The 23699-nt window shown below is 37.7% G+C and overlaps 1 protein-coding gene across 10 annotated transcripts in view; it reads left to right on the top strand.

Moving 5' to 3' along the window:
- The first annotated feature begins 477 nt into the window (after positions 1-477).
- Positions 478-23699, top strand: part of VSIG4 (V-set and immunoglobulin domain containing 4) — a 35449-nt gene continuing 12227 nt past the window's right edge. For 5 of the 10 annotated variants that reach the window (XM_082715916.1, XM_082715923.1, XM_082715925.1 and 2 more), the window contains exons 1-3: positions 517-709; positions 6000-6356; positions 7112-7393. In XM_082715916.1, the coding sequence (XP_082572042.1) occupies positions 655-709; positions 6000-6356; positions 7112-7393 (694 nt within the window). In that variant the 5' untranslated portion in view covers positions 517-654. Of the gene's footprint in view, positions 710-5999; positions 6357-7111; positions 7394-23699 lie in introns of all 10 variants that reach the window. The other 5 variants (XM_082715918.1, XM_082715922.1, XM_082715924.1 and 2 more) reach the window with 2 other exon arrangements.

Genomic DNA, 23699 nt, shown 5'->3' on the forward strand with positions numbered 1-23699 from the left:
CAAAGAGCTTCCTGTATATGAGATATGGGAGTATATATCCCCATAACAACTTTATCCATTGGCTTGAGAAATATTTAAGCTTTTATTTGTAGAAAGTTCTTTCAAACACTTCATCTCTTATACTCTGAAGCCCACAGGCACCCACGCCCAACACTCTGTTCATTTGCATAGGTGTATAAGGCAGGAGTTAACAGTATGATTGATGAATATTGCACAGGTCAGCAATGTTGATCTCTCCTCCCCAGGACCACTGGAAAGGAAAATACCCCCATACTGGAAGGATAAAATTCATCCCAAATGTTACTCCCCCAACCTCTGATTTTTGTGGAAGAAACTGAAAATAAACACAGCCTGGGAGATCAAAGACCAGAGAACATTACTGACTCCATGGAAAGTCAAGTCAATACCCTAGCAGGGAGAGGAACTTCTTCATTCACACCAAACCTCCAATCCCAGGCAGGGGTGGGAGCGTTACTCACATGATTTAGACTGAAATAGGGAAGGAAGGAGAATGTGAGATGGGGCTGGGAGTCCAAGTGAGAGATATAGAGAAGGAAGGGAAGTGAGCAGGCACAGACCCTGGCAGCCATCAGAGGTTCATGCCTTTTTAACAGCAGGAGGCTAGAAGAAAGGATAAGAGTGGCTCTGGCTGTGATGGGGCTCTTATTGGGCCTCCTGCTTCTGGACCACCTAACAGTGGTCACCTACGGTAAGGAAGCAAATGGGGACCTGTTTACTACTGCTCACACCAGCAACAAGCTGGGAGTTTGGGATTGAATGGCTACTGGGGAAAACTTATTCCTGTTGAATAGTTAAATGTTCTCAGACAGTGCTGCAGACTCTCAGCTTTGTGTAGTTGAAGCCTGCTGAAGAAGCCAGGAGGTAAGTTTCCATAGAAATTGAAAAAGAACTTTTCTTGAAAAACAATCACATGATTTTTCTAGTATTTGTCATATCACAGGGACATTAAGAAGATTGCCAGTGACACCCAAATCTTTCCTCCATCTTATTTCACCTGAAATTCTACCATTTTACCTTAACCCTTCTGTCTCCAGGTCTTGATCCCTGTTAATATATATAACCTTCAAAGAAAGAATGTCTAAGAGCAAGATTGGACCTTAAAAGTAACCTAGACCCAATGCTTTGCTGTTATGAACTTTGCTCAAAATATCTGTTCACATACTTCCAGTGACTGAGAGTTGATGATTTTTGCAGACTATCTAATCTATCCAGTCTAGTCCAGGGCAGTTACAAATGTTAAGATGCTCTTCCTTGAGTTGAACTATATGCACTTCCTTGTGGCTTCCATCCTAAGGCCCCAGCTCTCTTTCTTAGAGATACATAGAACATATCTACTCCCTCGATGCTGCGACAGCCCTTTAGAGTTCTAATGGCAGACATCGTGTCCTCTTGTCATCTCCTCTTCAAGATAAACTAGCCCTAACTCCTTCAACTGGTCTTCACAGGATTTGCTTCTTACCATCTCCTTGGGTAACTCATTTCCCTGTGAATATAGCCCAGTTCGGCCAGGCTGCTTCTGAGAAATTAATGCTGGAGATTACAATCTACATAGATAGATAGATGATTTTATATATATATAGATAGATAGATAGATAGATAGATAGATATCTCCAAAAAGAGGTCTTACTATCCCTATCCCATAGAAGCATTATTTCTTCAGGTATTTCTCCATCCTCTTTTATATCCCTGAGAATTGAAATAGACTTTTTGGTAACTAAGTCTAAGTAATTGCTAAGTGAGATCCAAGATATAGCAAATGGGTTATTCCACATATCTACTTATTTCATATCTTTACAGGGAGAGGCCAGATATATGTTAGCTTGGTGTCCCTTATGTGTCAGAAAGAACATCTTTTCATAGCTGACTCAAATTATGCTAACTCTATCCTGGGGCTCTGTGACCAATCAAATTCTAGAGCCTCAAAGCTAAAAAGGATACTAAATAAGTCACCTGAGAGGGAGAAGAATGTCCTCCAGCCACAGAGCATTAGTGGCAGAGTTAATACTATTAAATAATACAGGTTATTTTGCAAATACAATATTTACATTCTCTAACATGTTTTAGAGGGTCCTTTTCTACCTTCTCCAAATCTGTTGGTTTGAGCTTATACTTACAGAGGCAGGACTAGGGCTCAGGGGAACATGATATACATGTGAAAGTTAAATTATGTGTGTGTACATGTGAGTGCTCTCATGTATATCATTCCATCCTCAGCCTGTGAGAGCCTCTAGCCCTGGAAACAGGTCTTTATTTTATGTGGAGTGTTTAACACTGTAGACCTGAAGCTCAGGACATACTGAATGACCAATAACACATTCCCACTCCCTGGATCTCAGTGTCTCCATTCTATTTTTACAGTGAGGGAATCAATTTGCTGGCCTCAAACAGTTGTGCCAGCTGAACATCTCTGTAGGACTGTAGCTTTACTTTTAAAAGTGAAGGGGGCAGAAACAGCTAGTCTGTCAAAGCACATGTTTAAATGATCATAGTAAAATAAATCCCAAACATTTTTATTTTATAAACATTACAAATATTTTTTTAAGATTTTATTTATTTATTTGACAGAGAGAAATTACAAGTACACTGAGAGGCAGGCAGAGAGAGAGAGAGAAGGAAGCAGGCTCCCTGCTGAGCAGAGAGCCCGATGCAGGACTCTATCCCAGGACCCTGAGATCATGACCTGAGCCAAAGGCAGCGGCTTAACCCACTGAGCCACCCAGGCGCCCCAACATTACAAATATTTTATAAAGCTAATCTATCCAGCACCTACTGAATACCGGCCATTATTCTAGGTGCTTTCACACCTATAATCTCATTTGCTCTTCAACATAACCCTCCATGGAAGGTATATTATTAGCCTCCATTTTATTGATAATGACATGAAGCTCAGACAGGTTTAGCAATTTACTCAGGGTCACATAGAGACATGGGGACATGGGTCACATGTTAAGACAGACCTTGGACTACTACACCATGTGCTCCTTCACTATTCTTCTGACCTCACTAGGTGCTTCTATTCAGTGTTTCTCTAGGATTTCTGAGAACCAAAAGATAGTAGAAAGGTGTAAGTCAATTCTATTCAGGTTACCTTCACTTTGGAGATCAGAGGACATGACGTACAATGTCTTTTTTTTTTATTTGTGTGATGCCCTGTGCCTACCATATACTGTCTCTGTAATACTAATGAAGCAGGAGGATAAAGAGGAGACAATAAAAGAAGGAGGAAGTATAGAAGCCAGATGGAAAGATGAGTTGAAGGAAGGAAAGGCAAAGGAAGGAGGGGAGAAGTAAACAGAGGAAAGACATGTAATTCTTAGAAGTCTGATTAACTCTGCTCCATGACCCTATTCTGGAATGTAGGAGTCAAGCCTGACCTACTTTTAGAAGTGAGTTTCAAGATTGAGAAATTGAGACTGGCTGTTCTTATAATTGACAGACCAGAGTGGGCTATGTGAGAGTCCCCAGGAAGTTCCCAGAGAGGGTAATGCAAACCAAGCCTTGCATTCCCTCCAAGTTCAGAGGAAAGACATACATATGCATAGACAAAGTCATTTTCAGCTGTTCCAGATGTCCCAAGAGCAGAATGTTGCTTTGTTGTCAGAAAAAAGTGAAAGAATGCTTTTCAGAGGATGAGTGGAAGATTTGTGATAGCTGGAAAAAAAATAATGGTAAAGATTGCATTAAACTGGAAGACTCAGATGGTTTTCATGGGGCTTAAGGCTGATACATGTGTGCTTTAAGTGACACATGCATGTTCATGATGATTATAAGCTGCATCTGCATGCATATGGAGGCCTGAAATAGCAATAGCACAGTGAAACACCACCATCTGGTGAAAGTTCACCACCAGATAGAAAATGTAATTATTTAACTTTCATCTCCATTATACGCTATTAGCATTGAACAATCTAGGATTGAAGGGACCTTAAAGAGTAATGTTGTCCAAGACCCAAACAAAGATCAGAACTTCTCCCAGACTGCTTAGTTCATGAATAAAAAACTCTGAGGACAAGGGGAGTCAAAGGGTAGAAGGGAGTTGAGGGAAATTGGAAGGGGAGGTGAACCATGAGAGACTATGGACTCTGAAAAACAATATGAGGGTTTTGAAGGGGCAGGGGATGGGAGGTTGGGGGAACCAGGTGGTGGGTATTGGAGAGGGCACAGATTGCATGGAGCACTGGGTGTGGTGCAAAAACAATGAATACTGTTATGCTGAAAATAAATTAAAAAAAAAATAAAAAACTCTGATTAATTACAAAGTTCACTGTTAGGACAAACCAAAATCAGACCTAATGCACTCCCATTCATGGGTCTGAGTTCTGCTTCCTGCCCAATCTGAAACCCTCCAGAGACTATGTGGTTGATTTAGCAACATGGACTCATGTTTATTTATTAATTTCTATTCAAGGCTTTTATCTTGGTCAAAATATGCTAGTGATGTTGTAAGAATCTCTGGTGAGCAAAAGCTATAGGCCTGGTACTTGGTACATGGCAATAAATTCTGGTAGACAGAAGGCGTGCCTCTACCCTACCATCTGTTTGACTGAAGCCTGAGAATCCTGGGCTACATAACAGGCATTTATTCAGTAATGTTTCACATTTTTTAAAGATTTTATTTATTTATTCGACAGAGAGAGAGAGAAAGAGAGATCACAAGTAGGCAGAGAGGCAGGCAGAGAGACAGGGGAAAGCAGGCTCCCCATTGAGTAAAGAGCCCGATGTGGGCCTCAATCCCAGGACCCTGAGATCATGACCTGAGCCAAAGGCAGAGGCTTAACATACTGAGCCACCCAGGTGCCCCAATATTTCATATTTTGAACCTCCTTCTTCTAGGACAGAGATAAATTAATTGTCTACATATAATACCTCACTCCTGGTTGGAGTTAAATAAAACACAAAATCCTCAAAATAAGAGCTTATGAATGAAAATTTCTTTTTTTACTTTTTTTTTTCAAAGATAGAAAGAGAGAGCATGAGCAGGGAGAAGAGCAGAGGGAGAGGGAGAAGAACACTCCTCATGAGCAGGGACCCCGATGCAGGGTTCAATCCTAGGACCCCAGGATCATGACCTGAGATGAAGGTCCCCCACACACCAAGGAAGAATCTCCTTTTGGTCCTACTACCATTTCTACCACAGCCAGCTTTAGGATTTATTCATACCCTTTTCCTTTCCTGACATTTCCCTCTCTGTTCCTCCTCAAAATAAAATTTTCCAGTGTACCTTTGGTGAAATCTAAGAGAAACCAAAAGGTAAATAAAGAGAAATCAGGGGGGAAAAAAGGTTAGGCTTACAAAGTGAGAATTTCAAACTTAGCAATAACTAATGATTTTGTAAAACACAAGTACATTTCACACAAGTTTCCACCCTCAGAATTGCCCTGTATGCGTCCAGCCTCCCTTCCAGAGAAAAGCTTAGGGTCAGGGACCCAAATACTGAGTTTTTCTGAGGAACAATGGGGAATAAGCAGGGAATATGGCCCTTTCGTTCCTAGCCCTGCAGCACAAACATTTCTCCAGGTATATAATTACATAATAAAATGGACCAGACACAACTGTTCAGCATTTGTTCCTACACTTCTTTTGGAAAATATTGAAATAGGTTCTTTTTCAGAGACTTACAGAGCTTCAGAGCTTAAAGAATCTTTAGACATCATTCCATTCAAACTCTCTACATTATATATGAAGAACATGGGTCCTTGTGGTACAAAGTGGCTTATCCAGGGTCATCTCACAGCAAGGCAGTGACAGGAAAGGAACTTGAAACTGACAAGAGCCAAACAGTGTTCAGAGTTTTTCTTCTGAGCATGTGTTTCTGCTTTATGGGAAGGCAGGCAGAGAATAAAAGAGCACATGGAATCTGAAAGTAGGCTGGAAGGAAATTTTAGAGGTGTTTTTCAGAAGTCTTTTGAGATCTACCACTGCCATCCTAGCTCCCAGATGGGTATGCCATCTATGTCCATTTTCTTCTTCCTTTTCAGGCCACCCCATCCTGGAAGCACCTGAGAGTGTGACAGGACCTTGGAAAGGGGATGTGAATATTCCCTGCACCTATGGTCCTTTGCAAGGCTACACTCAAGTCTTGGTAAAGTGGCTGGTACATCATGGCTTGGATCCAGTCACCATCTTCCTACATGATTCCTCTGGAGACCATATCCAGCAAGCAAAATACCGGGGTCGCCTGCAAGTGAACCACAAGATTCCAGGAGATGTATCCCTCCAGCTGAATACCCTGGAGATGGATGACCGGAGCCACTACACATGTGAAGTCACTTGGCAGACCCCTAATGGCAACCAAGTGGTGAGAGATAAGATCATTGAGCTCCGTGTCCAGAAATGTGAGTGACTGTGATGATAGGAAAGCACTGATAGACAAAGACCAAATAGAGGTCTATAATACTAGAAAAGCTTTAGAAACCCAGAGAATTTTGTTTACTTGTACACATTCTTTCTTCAGTCGTATGTGCTAATCAGAGAAAGTGGACAGGCAGAGGATCCTCAGGGTCATCACTCTCATAGTATAATTTAAGAAGTGTTGGGAAGGATTTCTGGTTTTCAAATCTCTACCCCTTCAAGCATCCCTGAAATTCTAGCATCCACACCCTGGTTGCTCTCCTTGGGCTCTGTATTTTAAAACTCATAAAAGTGAGTCAATCTATCTGATCAGGATATTGGAGAGTAAATAGATGCTAAGATAGAAGTTCTGGGGAAAGGGTTATTGAGATTAGCCAAGATACATTTTGCTGACTTGACAATTTTATGAAAACCTGGTCTTGGTAATCCAAACTGCAGATAATCCAAAAACTCTATCTACTAAAGCCTAAAAAAATCCCTCTATATTAAAAAAAAAATCAGTAGATTTTTAACTCCAAATATTTCAAAACCATATATAACACAAAACAATATCTAACCTTCCAAACAAAACTATTTTTATTTACATTATCCTATTTCTTACCCCGTTCCAAGTTAGGAGCTCCTTTTAGTTCACTTTGCAGATATACAATTACCCCTATACCCAGCAAGGATGACTCACCCTTGTCTTCACATATCCTTATAACTTTCCAGAGCCTCGTTTCTTGTTTTTCCTTTGCAGTCTCTGTTTCCAAGCCCACAGTGACGACTGACAGTGGCTATGGCTTCACAGTGCCCCAGGGAATGAGTATTAGCCTTCAATGCCAGGCTTGGGGCTCTCCTCCCATCAATTATGCTTGGTACAAGGAACAGACCAACAATCCAGAACCCATCAAAGTAGCAGTCTTGAGTACCTTACTCTTCAAGCCTGCCATGGTGGCTGACTCAGGCTCCTATTTCTGTACTGCCAAGGCCCGGGTAGGCTCTGAGCAGCGCAGCAACACTGTGAAGTTTGTGGTCGAAGGTAAGTAACTCTTTCTCTTGGTGATCCTAGCAATGGACTACATTGCACTGGAGATACCTCAGTAGTGCCTTTATTCCAGAGAACAGAGTTTGTGTGTGTGGAGAGAGAGAGTGTTCTGGGTTCTACAATTGCAAAGAAAAATTCTGGACTGATGATAATAAGGCTGGAGACAATGCCTGTCTTCTTACAGGAATCTAAAAAATGGTAAAGGGGAAAGTGACATTCTATAAGCCAATCATATTTGCCAGATACAATTCACAAGAACTCAACACACATTCTATAATTGAATCCCATGTCTATCTCATGAGATAGCTATCACTATTCTCATTTTACAGAAGGAGAAACTGAAAATCAGAAGGTTTGTTTTTCTATTTTTTTTTTTTTTACAGTTAGGAAGTTCAAGTTGGAACTTGCACACAGATCAATTACTCTTTCCATTATGTCTGATTATCTCTTACGGTTGAATATTAGCTCCTGGTCACCCTTTGGAAACTTTTTTATTTGTTCTTTTGGTTTTTTTTTCAGTATAGCTGACACACGATGTTACATTAGTTTCAGGTACATCACATAGTGATTTGACAAGTTTATAGATTATGTTATGTTCACCACATGTGTAGCTACCATTATATCATTATTATAATACCATTGACTATATTCTTTTTGCTTTGTCTTTTTTCCTCTTTTATTCTCTAAGTGGAAGCCTGTATCTCTCACTTCTCCTCACATACTTTGCCCATCGTCCCACTCTCCTCCCCATCAGTTTGTTCTTTGCATTTATAGGTCTGTTTCTACCTTTTATTTATTCATTTTTTAGGCCCCACATATGAGTGCAATCACATGGTGTTTGTCTTTATCATTTATTTTCTTGTTTGTTCATTTATTTACTTATTTATGAAAGAGTGACAGAGAAAGCACAAACAGTGGAGGGGCAGGGACAAATGGCATGATTTTATCCTCTATTATGGCTGTGTAATATTCCATTGTATGTATACACTACACATTCCTTATCCATTTGTCTATTGACATCTAGGTTGCTTCCATATTTTGACTTCTGTAAATAATGTTGCAATAAACACAGAGGTGCATATATCTTTTCAAATTAGTGTTTTTATTTTCTGTGAGTAAATTCCAAATAACAGAATTATTGAATCATATAGTATTTCTATTTTTTTAAAAAAAACCTCCATACTAAACTGACTCTACCAGTTTACATTCTCACCAATAGTCTATGAGGGTTCCTTTTCACCACAACACTTGTTACGTCTTGTCTTTTTTATTTTAGCCATTCTGACAGGTGTAAGGTGATATCTTATTGCTCTTTTTGTTTGTTTTGTTCAGTGAGGATTTTTATTGTTATTTTATTGTTTGTGTTTGAATTTGTTTCATGAAATAAAGCCCAGATATCTACATAGATTTTTAAGGACCCCCCCCCAATCTTCTTCCTAAAGTCAAATGCAAGTTCTGGTTGAGGTCTCAATGAAGATTGACTCTGGTTAATGAAGGTCTGGCTGTTTCTTACAGCATTATCTTGGAAGCATTACAAACCATGTACATAAATATTGCAGGCTGGGGTTTAAATGAACAGCCCAGCAGTGATATGTCTAAATGAATCTTGTTGCCTTCCAAGAGATCAACTTGGAAGGGAAGGAACTTATTTCAACAAGATTGCCATTTACCAAAACTGCTTTTGGGGACTTATCCTCAGAGCCACCTGAAAATTACTATCCTTAAAAAATAGCACTGTATAAGGAAGATAAGCACACTGGCTCTAACTATTTGATTTAGGAGACTAATGTTGGTTTGAGACTCCTGTATTTGCCTGGAAGCATTTGTTTCCCAAGGCTGAGTTGTAATGAGTATGTGTGTGCTGTAGATACTGGTCTACTAGTTGTTGGGGGAACAAGGGCAATCTCACTCGTAGAGAATTATATGGCCCAGTTCTCTGAGAGTTGAAAATATGGGCAAGCAGAGAGGACATAGCATGGCCAGAAAGTCCAAGAATGTATACTTCATAAAGACCTAAGTTGAGCATTCTCACCTTTCTGTGAGTTAGTTCCTAGCCCATCTGGGAAGAACTTTGCTTAGAACATATCAACCCCTCTGTATTTCTTTTTTTTTTTAATATTAATTTATTTATTTTCAGCATAACAGTATTCATTATTTTTTCATCACACCCAGTGCTCCATGCAATCCATGCCCTCTATAATACCCACCACCTGGTACGCCAACCTCCCACCCCCCGCCACTTCAAACGCCTCAGATTGTTTTTCAGAGTCCATAGTCTCTCATGATTCACCTCCCCTTCCAATTTCCCCCAAATCCCTTCTCCTCCCTAACTCCCCATGTCCTCCATGCTATTTGTTCAATTATCATATGGTTTCACTTATTTGTGGAGCATAACAAATAGCATGGAGGACTTGGGGAGTTAGAGAGGAGAAGGGATTTGGGGGAAATTGGAAGGGGAGGTGAATCATGAGAGACTATGAACTCTGAAAAACAATCTGAGGGGGTTGAAATGGTGGGCGGGTGGGAGGTTGGGGTACCAGGTGGTGGGTATTATAGAGGGCATGGATTTCATGGAGCACTGGGTGTGGTGAAAAAATAGTGAATACTGTCATGCTGAAAAGAAATAAATTTAATTGAAAAAAAAGAAATACAACAAATATTTGTATATTTTTCTTAAGTTCTTTAACCTTGCTAAACTCATTTATTAGTTCTAATCATTGTTTTATTAATTCTTTAGGATATTCTAAATATGATAATGTAATCTGAAGATGTAAATATTTGTATTCTTCTTTTCCAATATGGATGCTTGTTAATTCTCACACAATTTCCCTGGCAAAAACCTTCAGTACAGTTGCAAATAATCATGGTTAGAGTGGACATTACTGTTTTGTTTTGGATATTAGTGGAAAAGCATTCAGTCTTACCATTAAATGTGTTTTTTTTAAATTTAAATTCAATTAGCCAACATAGAGTACATCATTATTTTCAGATGTAGTGTTCAATGTTTCATCAGTTGCCTATAACACCCCAGTGCTCATCAAGTCATGTGCCCTCCTTAATGCCCAACACCCAGTTACCCCATTGTCCCAGCCCCCCCCTTCCACAACCCTCAGTTTGTTTCCCAGAGCCAAGAGTCTCTAATGGTTTGTCACCCTTCTGATTTCTTCCCATTAAATTTTTCCTCCCTTCCTCTATGATCCCCTGGGCTATTTTATTGTATTTCTCATATGAGTAAAACCCTATGATGAGTTTCTTTCTCTGCCTCACTTATTTCATTCATTTAGCATAATACCCTCCAGTCCTATCCATGTCAATGTAAATGTTAGATATTCATCATTATTTTAAAGTAACTTCAGTTTTATTATTTTTATTTCCTCTTTTTTTAATTTTTATTTTATTTTTTCAGTGTTCCAAGATTTATTGTTTATGCACAACACCCAGTGCTCCATGCAATATGTGCCATCCTTAACACCCACCACCAGACTCATCTAACCCCGCACCTCCCTCCCCTTCAAAACACTCAGTTTGTTTGTCAGAGTCCACAGTCTCTCATGCTTTGTCTCCCCTTTCAATTTCCCCCAATTCACTTTTCCTTTCCTTCTCTTAATGTCATCCATGTTATTCCTTATGCTCCAAAAGTAAGTTAAACCATATGATAATTGAATCCCTCTGCTTGACTAATTTCACTCAGCATAGTCTCCTCCAGTCCCATCCATGTTGATTCGAATGTTGGGCATTCATCCTTTCTGATGGAAGCATAATATTCCAATACATATATGCACCATATCTTCTTGATCCGTTCATCTGTTGAAGGGCATCTTGGCTCTTTCCACAGTTTGGCAACTGTAGCCATTGCTGCTCAGAACATTGGGGTACAGATGGCCCTTCTTTTCATTACATCAGTATGTTTGGGGTAAATACCCAGTAGTGCAATTGTAGGGTCATAGGGTAGCTCTATTTTTAACTTCTTAAGGAATCTCCATACTGTTTTCCAAAGTGGCTGCACCAACTTGCATTCCCACCAACAGTGTAAGTGGGTTCCCCTTTCTCCACATCCTCTCTAACACATGTTGGTTACTGCCTTGTTAATGTTGGCCATTCTCACTGGTGTAAGGTGGTATCTCAATGTGGTTTTGATTTGAATCTCCCTGATGGCTAATGATGCTGAACATTTTTTCATATGTCCGTTGGCCATGTGTATGTCCTCTTTGGAGAAGTGTCTGTTCATGTCTTCTGCCCATTTTTTGATGTGATTATTTTTTTGTGTGTGTTGAGTTTGAGTTCTTTATATATCTTGGATATCAGCCCTTTGTCTGTAGTGTCATTTGCAAATATCTTCTCCCATTCCGTGGGTTGCCTCTTTTTTTTTTTTTTTTGACTGTTTCCTTCGCTGTGCAGAAGCTTTTGGTCTTGAGGAAGGTAAAAAGGAAGGTTTTCAATTTTTATTTAAATTATAGTTAGTTAACATATATGGTAAAATTCATTTGGTTTCAGGTATAGAATTTAGTGATTCATCACATCTATCTAACACTCAATATTCAGTGCAACAATTGCCCTTCTTAATATCTATTACCTGTTTAGCCAATCCCCTTCAAAAGTACCTCCATCAACTCTGTTCTTGATAGCTAAGATCCTTTTATGGTTTGCTTCCTTCCCTCTTCTTGGCCTTCCCATATGTTCCCATATGTTCATTTGTATTGTTTCTTAAATTCTGGATATGAATGAAATCATATGGTATCTGTTTTCCTATGACTGGCATTTCACTTAGCATAATACACTATTGCTCCATCCATGTTATTGAAAATGGCAATATTTCATTCTTTTAATGGTTAAGTAATATTCCATTGTGATATATACATCATCTATTCTTTATACATTCATCAGTCAATGGACACTCAGGCTCTTTCCATGGTTTACCTTTAGTTGATATGTTTCTATAAAAAATGGATGGATCTACCCTTTCAAATCTATATTTTAGTATTCTTTGAGTAAATACCTAGTAATAAAATTGCTATATCATAGGTTTCTTAAATTCTTAACTTATACAAGAAGCTCCATACTCCTTTCCAGAGTGGCTTCACCAGTTTGCATTCCCATCACTAGTGTAGCAGGTTTCCCCTTTCCCTCACCCTTTCCAGTATCTGTTGTTTCTTGTATTGTTGTTTTTTTAGCCATTCTGAAAGGTGTGGGGTGATATCTCCATGTAGTTTTAATTTGTATTTCCCTCCTGATGAGTCATGTTGAGTAACTTTTCATGTTTGTCAGGCATCTGGATATCTTCTTCAGAAAAATGTCAGTTAATGTTTTCTGCCCGTTTCTTAACTGGATTATTTGGGTGGTGAGTGAAATATGTTATTTGTACACCACTTTGGAAAACAGTGTGGAGGTTCCTCAGAAAGTTAAAAATAGAAATACCCTATAACCCAGAAATTTTACTACTGGTTATTTACCCCCAAAGTCACAGATGTAGTGAAAAGAAGGGGCACCTGCACCCCAATGCTCATAGCAACAATGTCCACAATACCCAAACTGTTAAATGAGCCAAGATGCCCTTCAACAGATGAATGGATAAAGAAGATGTGGTACTTATATACAATAGAATATTACACAGCCATCAGAAAGGATGAATACCCAATATTTGCATCAACAGGGATGGAACTGAAGGAGATTATGTTAAGTGAAACAACTCAAGCAGAGAAAGACAGTTATTATATAGTTAAACTCATATGTGGAACATAAGGAATAGTATGGAGGACATTAGTAGAGGAAAGGGAAGAATGAAGTGGGGAAAATCAGAGGGAAGATGAACCATGAGAGACTATGGACTCCTGAAATCAAACTGAGGGTTTTAGAGGGGAGGAGATTGGAGTGATGGGTGAACCCGGAGATGGATATTAGGGAGGACACATATTACTGTGAGCACTGGGTGTTATATGCAATGAATCATGGGACACTACATCAAAAATTAATGTATCGTATGGTGACTAACATAACATAATAAAAAAATTAGACTAAAGTAAAATACAAGAAAGAAAAAGAAAAACCTAAGCAAAATGAACCGCAAGAATAAGATTTATATAGTAAAATACAAAAACAAATACACAGAAATACTAGCGGAAGAATAAGAGGGGAAGATGCTCATAAACCCTCGATGTGGGTGAGGAAAGTCATTTTGGTTCTTTCTGGGTGAATTAAAAATTCTTCTGAATTTCAAAAAGAAATATGTTACCTATAGATTTTGAATACTACCTCTTTATCTGATATGTCATTGGCAAATGTCATCTCCTGTTCCAAAGGCTATATTTTAGTTTTTCAGATTGTTTCCTTTGTTGTGCAAAAGCATTTTATCTTGCTGAAGTACCAATAGTTCATACTTCCTTTTGTTTCCCTTGCCTCCAAAGATCTGTCTACTGAGAAATTGCTATGGCTCAGGAAAAAGAGGTTGCTGCCTGTGTTCCCTTCTAGGATTTTTATGGTTTTCTGTCTCAAATTTAGGTCATCATCCCTTTTTTAATTTTTTTAAAATTTTTTATTTATTTTCAGCATAACAGTATTCATTGTTTTTTTGCACCACACCCAGTGCTCCATGCATCATCATCCATTTTTAATTTATTTTTCTGTATGGTGTAAGGAAGTGGTCCAGGTTCATTCTTCTGCATGTTGCTGTCCAGTTTTCCCAGCACCATTTGTTGAATAGTCTCTTTTTGCCATTGGTTTATTTTTCCTGCTTTCTTAAAGATTAAATGACTATAATGTTCTGAGTCTATTTCTGGGTTTTCTATTCTATTCCATTGATCTATGTGTCTGTTTGTATCACTACCATATTGTCTTGATGACTATAGCTTTGTGATATACCTCGAAGTCTGGAATCATGGTGCCTCCAGCTTGGTTTCTCTTTTTCAACATTGCTTTGGCTATTTGGGATCTTCTGTGGTTCCATACCAATTTTAGGGAAATTCTAGCTCTGTGAAAAATGCTGTTGGTATTTTGATAAGAATTGCATTAAATGTGTAGATTGCCTTTTTTAGTACAGGTATTTTAAAAATGCTTGTTCTTTCAATCCATAAGCATGGAATGTTTTTCCATTTCTTTGTGTCCTATTCAATTTCTTTGTGTCCTATTCAATTTCTTTCATAAGTCTCAAAGTGCAGTCTCAAAGTGCACATCTTTTACCTCTTTGGGTAGGTTTATTCCTAAGTATCTTATGGGTTTTGGTGCAAAGATTAGTGGGGTCAATTCTTTGATTTTTCTTTGTGCTGGTTCATTATTGGTGCATAGAAATGCAACAGGTTTATGTATGTTGATTTTATATCCTATGACTGTTGAATTCATGTATTAGTTCTAGCATTTTGTGTGTGTGTGTGTGTGTTTCAGGTTTTCTACCTAGAGCATCATGTCATCTACAGGCAGTTAATGTTTGACTTCTTCCTTGACATTTTGGATGCCTCTTTTTTGTCTTTTTGTTGCCTATTTGGTGAGCCTAGGTCTTCCAGTACTATGTTAAATAATAATTGTGAGAGGGGACATACCCATCTTCTTTCTGATCATAGAGGAAAAAAAAAAAAAAATATATATATATATATATATATATATATATATATATATATATTATGATTTTATGATATATTCCCTCTATCCTTACTTTGTTGAGGGTTTTTATCTAAAAATGGATGGAATGTTTAAGAAATGCTTTTTCTGTATCTATTGAGAGGATACTGTAGTTCATATCCTTTCTTTTATTATTGTAGTATATCACATTAATTAATTTGTGAATATCGAATCACCCCTACAGGCCAAGGAATAAATCCCACTTGACTGGGGTGAATAATTCTTTTAATGTACATTTGGATTCCATTTGCTAGCATCTTGTTGAGAATTTTTGCATCCGTTTTTTGCATCAGTGATATTGATTTGTGATTCTTGTTTTTAGTGGAGTCTTTGGTTTTGGAATCAAGTGTGATTACTGATTCAATTTCTTTGCTGGTTATGGGACTGTTCAAATTTTTCTTCTTCCAGTTTTAGTTTTGGTAGTTTGTAAGTTTCTAGTAATTTTGCATTTCTTCCAGATTGCTCAGCTGTTTTGAAATATGATTTTTCACAGTATTCTCTTGTGATAGTTTTTATTTCTGTTTTGGCTGTGACCTCTCTTCTCTCATTCATTACTTTTACTTATTTGTGCCTTTCTCTCTCTCTCTCTCTCTCTTTCTCTTTTGATAAGGCTGGCTAGACTTTATAGACTTTATAGAATTTTATGAAATGTATCGATTTTATCATTTTTTTCAAGGAAGTACCTTCTCATTTGGTTGATCCATTCTACTGTTTCTTGTTTGTTTCTATATTTCTTGTTGTTCTAATCTTTATTATTTCCCATCTTCTGTTGATTTAGGTTTTACTTTCTATTATTTTTCTAGCTCCTTTAGGTGTAAGGTTATATTTTGTATCTGATACTTTTCTTGCTTGATGTGCTGCTATATACTTCCCTCCTAGGACTGCCTTTGTTGCATCCAAAATGTTTTGGACTGTCCTGTTTTCATTTTCATTTGCTTCCATGTACTTTTTAAATTTCTTCTTTAGTTTTATAGTTAAACCATTCATCCTTTACTAGAATGTTCTTTAACCTCCATGTATTTTTGGTCTTTACAAATTTTTTTTCATATAGTTGACTTCAAGTTTTATAGCATTGTGGTCTGAAAATATGCATGGTATGATCTCAATCTTTTTGTATTTTCTGAAGCCTGGTTTATGACCCAGTATGTGATGTATTTTGGATAATGCTCCATGTGTACTTGGAAAGAATATATATTCTGTTTAAGGATTAAGTATTCTGAATTTATCTGTTATGTCCATCTTATCCAGTGTGTCATTAAAGTCCATTATTCCCTTGTTGATTTTCTGCTTAGATGATCTGTCAATTGCTGTAAATAAAATGTTAAGTTCCCCTACTATCATTGTATTATCATCAGTGAGTTTCCTTAGGGTTGTTATTAATTGATTTTATATTTGAGTGCTTCCAAGTTTGGGGCATAAATATTTGAAATTGTTATATTTTCTTGATTGATAGACTTCTTAATTAAGATATAGTGCCCTTCTTCATCTATTACTAGTGTTTTTTTAATTTTTTAATTTTTTTTATAAACATGTATTTTTATCCCCAGGGGTACAGGTCTGTGAATCGCCAGGTTTACACACTTCACAGCACTCACCAAAGCACATACCCTCCCCAATGTCCATAACCCCACCCCCTCTTCTCCCAACCCCCTTCCCCCCAGCAACCCTCAGTTTGTTTTGTAAGATTAAGAGTCACTTATGGTTTGTCTCCCTCCCAATCCCATCTTGTGGTCCAAAGGGGCACGTGCACCCGAATGTTTACAGCAGCAATGTCCACAATAGCCAAATTATGGAAAGAACCTAGATGTCCATCAACAGATGAATGGATCAAGAAGATGTGGTATATATACACAATGGAATACTATGCAGCCATCTAAAGAAATGAAATCTTGCCATTTGTGACAACATGGATGGAACTAGAGTGTATCATGCTTAGCGAAATAAGTCAAGCAGAGAAAGACAACTATCATATGATCTCCCTGATATGAGGAAGTGGTGATGCAACATGGGGGCTTGAGTGGGTAGGAGAAGAATCAATGAAAATAGTGTATTTTTTTTTTTGAAGTCTAGTTTGTCTAATTTAAGTATGGTTACTCTAGCTTTTCTTTGATGTCCATTAGAATAATAGATCATTCTCCATCCCCTTCCTTTCAACTTGCAAGTGTCTTAGGTTTAAAATGAGTCTCTTGTGGCCAGCATATAAATTGGTCTTGTTTGTTTGTTTGTTTTCCCATTCTGATATCTTATGTCTTTTGTTTGGAAGATTTAGTCCATTTAAATTTGGAGTGATCATAGATAGATATGAATTTAGCTCAATTATGTTAGTAAGATTGGTATTTCTGTTGATGTTCCCTGTTCCTTTCTAGTCTTTGTTGCTTTTGGTTTATTTTTTCCAATCACAGAGTCCTGTTTAATATTTTTTGGAGGGCTGGTTTAGTGGTTATGAACTCCTTTACATTTTGTTTTTCTGAGAAACTATATCTCTCCTTGTATTTTGAATGACAGATTTGCTGGATAAAGTATTTTTATTGCATTTTTCCCCTAATTCAGAACATTTAATATATCATGTTACTTTTTTCTTCTCTTCCAATTTTCTGTGGAGAGATTTGCTGTGACCCTGATTTGCCTTAGGTTAAAGGTCTTTTTTTTTCCCCCTTGCACCTTTCAGGATTTGTTCCTTGTCTGTGTATTTTGTGATTTTTTTTTTTTATGATATGTCTTGGTGTTGGCTGGCTTTTTATTGATTTTGATAGGAGTTCTCTGTGTGTTTTGTATTTTGAAGTCATTTTCCTTCCCCAGTTTAGGGACATTTTCAGCTATAATTTGCACAAATAAACCATCTGTCCCTTTTCTCCTCTCTTCTTTTGGGAATCCTATGATACAAATGTGATTATGCTTTATGGAGTCACTGAGTTCCCTAAGTCTACATTCATGATCAAATATTTTTCCCTCTCCTTTTCTGCTTCATTATTTTCCATAAATTTATCTTCTATATCACTGATTTGTTCTTTTCCTTTATCCATAGTGGTGTACCACATGGATTTGTGGATGGTGAATCACCCTTGAAGCCCAGTAATAAATCCCATTTGGTCATGGTGAATAATCCTTTTAATGTACTGTTGAATCCTATTAGCTAGTATCTTGTTAAGAATTCTTGCATCCTTGTTCATCAGGGATATTGGTCTGTAATTCTCCTTTTTGGTGAGGTATTTTTCTGGTTTGTGGGTCAAAGTAATTCTAACCTCATAGGAGTTTGGAAGTTTTCTTTCCCTTTCTATTTTTTGAAACAATTTTAGAATAATAGTTATTAATTATTTAAATGGTTGGTTGAAGTTCCCTGGGAGACCATCATATGCTGGACTCCTGTTTGTTGGAATATTATTGATTACTCATTTGATTGTTTTGCTAGTTATGGGTCTGTTTAGGTTTTCACTCTCTTCCTCTTTCAGTTTTTGTAGTTTATATGTTTCTAGGAATGCATCCATATCTTCCAGATTGCCTAATTTGTTGGCATATAATTTCTCATACTATTCTCCTGTATTTGTTTGTATTTCTTCAATGATGACTGTGATCTGTCCTTTTTCATTCATGATTTTATTTATTTGATCTTATTTATTCCTTTCTCTTTTCTTGTTGATAAGTCTGGCTAGATGTTTATTGATCTAAATAATTCTTTCAAGGCCCAGCTCCTAGCTTTATTGATCTAGTCTGCTATTTTTTTTTCATTTCTATAACATTGAGCTCTGATATAGTCTAAGGACTATATTTCTCTTCTTCTGCTGGATTTAGGCTTTATTTACTTTTCTTTTACCAGTTCCTTTTAGTGTAAGGTTATATTGTATATTTGAGGCTTTTCTTGTTTCTTGAAAAATTCCTGTATTGCTATATACTTCCTTCATAAGACCATCTTTGCTTCATCCCAAAGGTTTGAAATGTCATGTTTTCATTTTCATTTCCTTCCATGTATTTTTTTATCCTTCTTTAATTTCTTGGTTCACCCATTCATTCTTTATTAGGATGCTCTTTAACTTCCTTGTGTTTGTGTTTCTTTCAAATTTGTCTTGTCTTTGACTTCAAGTTTCAAAACATTGTGGTCTGAAAATATGCATGGTATAATCTCAGTCTTTTGCTACCAGTTGGGACCTGATTTGCAACCAAGTATGTGATTATTTTTTGGAGAGTGTTCCATATGCACTTGAAAAGAATATGTATTCTGCTGCTTTAGGATGAAATGCTCTGAAAATATCTGTTAAGTCCATCTTGTCTGCTATGTTATTCAAAGCCCTTGTTTCTTTGATGATCTGCTTAGATTATCTGTCTATTGCAGTAAATGAGGTATTAACATCCCCTACTCTTATTGTATTATTATCAATGAGTTTATTTAATTTTGCTATTAATTTATTTATATATTTTGCTGCTTCCAATTTAGGGCAAAAGTATTTACAATTGTTAGATCTTCTTGTTGGATAGGCCCTTTCCTTATGATATAGTGTCCTTTATGTCTTATTACTGCCTTTGGTTTAAAAATCTAGTTCTTTTGATTTACAGATTGCTACTCTAGCTTTTTTTTTTTTTTAATGCCCATTAGCATGGTAAATGTGTTCTTCACCCCCTCATTTTCAATTTTGAGATTTCTTTGGTTCTAAAATGAGTCTTTTGTAGTCAGTATATTGGTGGGCCTTCTTTTTTGTTAATCCAATCTGATACCGTATGTCTTTTGATTAAAGTATCAAAAAGTATTTGAGTCAATAGCATTTGAGTCAATAGTATTTGAGCCTTCTTTTTTGTTAATCCAATCTGATACCATATGTCTTTTGATTAAAGTATCAAAAGTATTTGAGTCAATTTTCATTCAGAGTAATTATTGAAAAATATGAAATTAGTGTTGTATTTCCTATAAAGTTGCTGTTTCTGTAGATTCTCTCTGTTCCTTTCTGACCTTTGTTACCTTTTGGCTCTATCTTCTCTCAAAGTAACCCCTTTAATATTTCTTGTAAGCCTGCTTAAGTGTTCATAAATTCCTTTAGTTTCTGTTGTCCTAGAAACTTTTGACCTCTTCTTCTATTCTAAATGAGAGCCTTGATGGATAAAGTATTTTTGGCTGCATATTTTTCCTATTTAGCACTTTGAATATATCATGCCATTCCTTTCTGGCCTGCCAGGTCTTTGTGGATAGGTCTGCTGCCAGCCTTATGTTTCTACCCTTGTAGGTTAAGGACCTCTTGTCCCAAACTATTTTCAGGATTTTCTCTTTATCTTTGAAATTTGCAAGCATCTCTATCTTATGTCAAGGTATTGACTTATTTTTATTAATTTTGAGTGGGGTACTCTGTGCCTCCTGGACTTGAATGCCTGTTTCCTTCCCCAAATTAGGGCAGTTTGCAACTACAAATTGTCAAAATGAACTTTCTGCCCCTCTCTCTCTCTTCATCTTCTGGCACCTCTATTATCTGGGTAGTAGTTTGCTTTATGGAATCACTGAGTTCTCTAAGTCTCCCTTTGTAATCCAATACTTGTCTTTCCCCTTCTTTTCAGCCTCCTTATTTCCCATCATTTTACCTTCTATATCACTGACTCTCTCTTCTGCCTCATTTATATTCACTGTTAAAACCTTCATTTGTAACTGCATCTTGGTAATAATATTTTAAATTTTGACCTGAATAGATTTTAGTTCTTTTATTTCTACTGTAAGGGATTTTCTAGTATTCTCCATGTTTTTTTTTTCAAGCCCAACTAGTATCCTTATAATCGCTGTTTTAAATTCTAGTTCAGATATCTCTCTTGTATATGTATTGATCAAATCCCTGGCAGTCAGTTCTACTTCCTGGTCTTTCTTTTGGGTTGAATTTCTCCATCTTGTCATTTTATCAAGAAAACAAATAAAAGAAAAAGGAAATACAGTAATAGCAAGAACAACAGGGGGAAAAACAAGAACTAAAAACAACAAAACAAAATAAGAATAAATCGAATAAGAAACAAAACAGAAATATACAAAACACACACACACACACACACACACACAAACCCTAGATCCTTAGTGTGTTTTGGTCTGCTTGTTAAAAGAAATGAGATCTTAACTACTTAGACGAGATCCCAAAATAGGATCCAGGATTTCATTCATATATATATATATATATATATATATATATATATATATGTGTGTATATATATATATATATATACATATATATGCATATATATGTATATATATAACAAATATATAAAATAAAAATTTAAAAAAGAGTAAAAAAGAATTGAAAAATAAGAAAAATAATATTAAAAGACTAAAGAATTTAAAGAAACCCATAAATGCTATATTTTGTTTTCCTCAAGAGCTGAAGATTTTCAGTTCTCTATTACCTGTAAACTTTGTGATAGCCAGTTTTTCCTGGTGGTCTTCTGCAGGAAGTGTCTGTTGAGATGATTCTCAGGTGCTTTTGAAATTGCAGAAATGTGCCTTCCCTGCTACGGGACCAGGCACAGTGTAAGTGGTTTCAGAATCCACTATATTGTGCTGTTTTGCTCTCTGAAGGATTTCAGGACTGATGGGAGGAATGAAAATAGCAGCACTCCACTCTCTACTTCTTAGGCTTAAGGTTTGTGTCCCACCACTCTTCAGTGAGCCCTCACAGAGAAGCAGTCAATCACTTTTATCTCCCTGCTTTCTGTCTGAACTCTGTGTCCACCCATCCTGTGATCTGTGATTGAGCATTTTCATCTGACACATGCAACTGAGTTTCAAGACTACAATTTTTGTAAACTCCTGAAGCACATACCATGCTATTCCTCCCAGTGGAAAGGGTGGATCTTGCCATAACTCTGCCTTTTGTTGGGCCTCTGCCAGGATACTGGAGGCATGACCATGCAACAGTTTGCAGTTTATAGCAACATAGTGCAGAAAGGCAGCACCTAAACTCTTTGCAGCTGGTTTCTCCATTCTTATGTCTGGGAACTCTGCCTAACTCAGGCACCCTTGTTCTTGTGACTCTGAGATTCCTGAGATTATGCTGTCCCACCTGGGATTCTACTCTGCTTTGCCACCTGAACACCTGTAAGCAAAGAATGCCCCCTACCGCAGAAGACCTATAAAGGTTCTGATTTTGTGCTCTGCTGCTTTTCACTTTTTTTGTGGTAGCCTCCTTAAGCAGCACCTTCCCCTCTGCCATATCCCCCAATATGTCAGCCTGGATTCAAGTCTCTGCACCTCCTATCTTCCAAAAAAATGGTCATTCTACCATTAGTAGAATTGCAACATTTATTTTCTCAGATCTCTGATTGATTTTTAGGTGTTCAGAATGCTTTGATAACTATCTAACTGACTTCCAGTGTCCAGACAAATTTAGGGTCCCCTACTCCTCCACTATCTTAATGTTTCCCCCTGGCCAACTTAGGTTTGTTCTGATTAGATCCCTGGCCATGATCTCTTGCAGTTCTTCCTTTTGGAATGAATTCATCCATCTTGGCATTTTGTTTAGACCTCTGTTTACTGTGTGTTAGGAAAGGCCGTTATGTTTCCTGCTCTTGAAAGTAATGGTTATACTAAGAAAATATCATATACTGTCCAGAGCATGGAGTTTTAAGAAGGTTTTTTTGCTGTATGCTGTGTGCTCTCCACTATTGTGTTTTGGCTCTTCTTTCCTTATGATCAGTCCTCTGCAGAATTGGAGTGTTTGGACCTGGTCCAGCGTGTGCCAGCTTTTAACTAGGTGCATTTTGGTGTGCTTGTTAGAAAAAGCTAGATCCTATTTCCCCAGGAACTGAAGCTTTGCAGCAGTCTATGACCAGTAGACTTTGCACATGCAGGAAGGGGTATTGTGCTAGTTTTCCAGGGCAAAGGTGTGCTGTGTTGGTTCTCAGGCTACTTGTCCTTGTATAGATGTACCTGCAGGGCGTAGTAGTGTGGGGTTTGAGGTAAGCTGCTCCAGCCTCCACTGGGAGCACTGTGTTGCTCACTGAATTCAGTCCCTTCTAATGGGCAGGGCCAAAATAGTGTCACCGCACTCTCTCATCCCCAGAAAGGGAAGTTTTCACCTGTTGATGTTTAGAAAGCCCTCACAAAAGAGTGAACAATCTCCCCTCTTGCGTTCCTTCTTGTGCCTTCACTCTGTGTCTGAGTCTTCTGTTTACATGGTGGCACTTTACTCCTGTGTCTATCTCAGGCATGTGTCTGGGTTTCAAAGCTCCAAATTTCAAGGACCTGGCACAGGACCTATCTGTACTGATCCTCTGGGGGATGGTCTCACCATGCTATGACTGCTGCTGCTGTTGTTGTTATTGTTTTCCCTAGAAATGTAGTCATATAACAATGTGGAACGAGGAGCTTACAGTAAAACAGAGCCAAATGCTGGCTTCCAGGTTAGCTGTCCTCAGCAATACTAGTTAATGGGACCACCCCATAGCACTCATATTCTCTTTTGTCCCCTGAGAGACAGTGCCACCTCTCCCAAATGCACTCCAAGAGAGGGAACTGTTTCTCCCCATGCAACCTAGGGAATCCTCAGACCACGCAATCTGTTCCTGGCCTCTGCCTTCCTTCTCCACAGGAACAATGCTAAGCCCACTAGGCATAACCATCTTAATGCTGCAGACTTCTAAAACTTCAAACTTTGAGTTCCCCTGCTTATAAAAACTTGTGATAGTCAGTCCCTCTCTTTTTCCAAGACAGTGGTTTTGGGAAAGAGTTTCTTTCTCT

Source organism: Mustela nivalis (assembly GCF_964662115.1).
Source record: "Mustela nivalis genome assembly, chromosome: X".
In the NCBI taxonomy this organism is placed as follows: Eukaryota; Metazoa; Chordata; class Mammalia; order Carnivora; family Mustelidae; genus Mustela; species Mustela nivalis.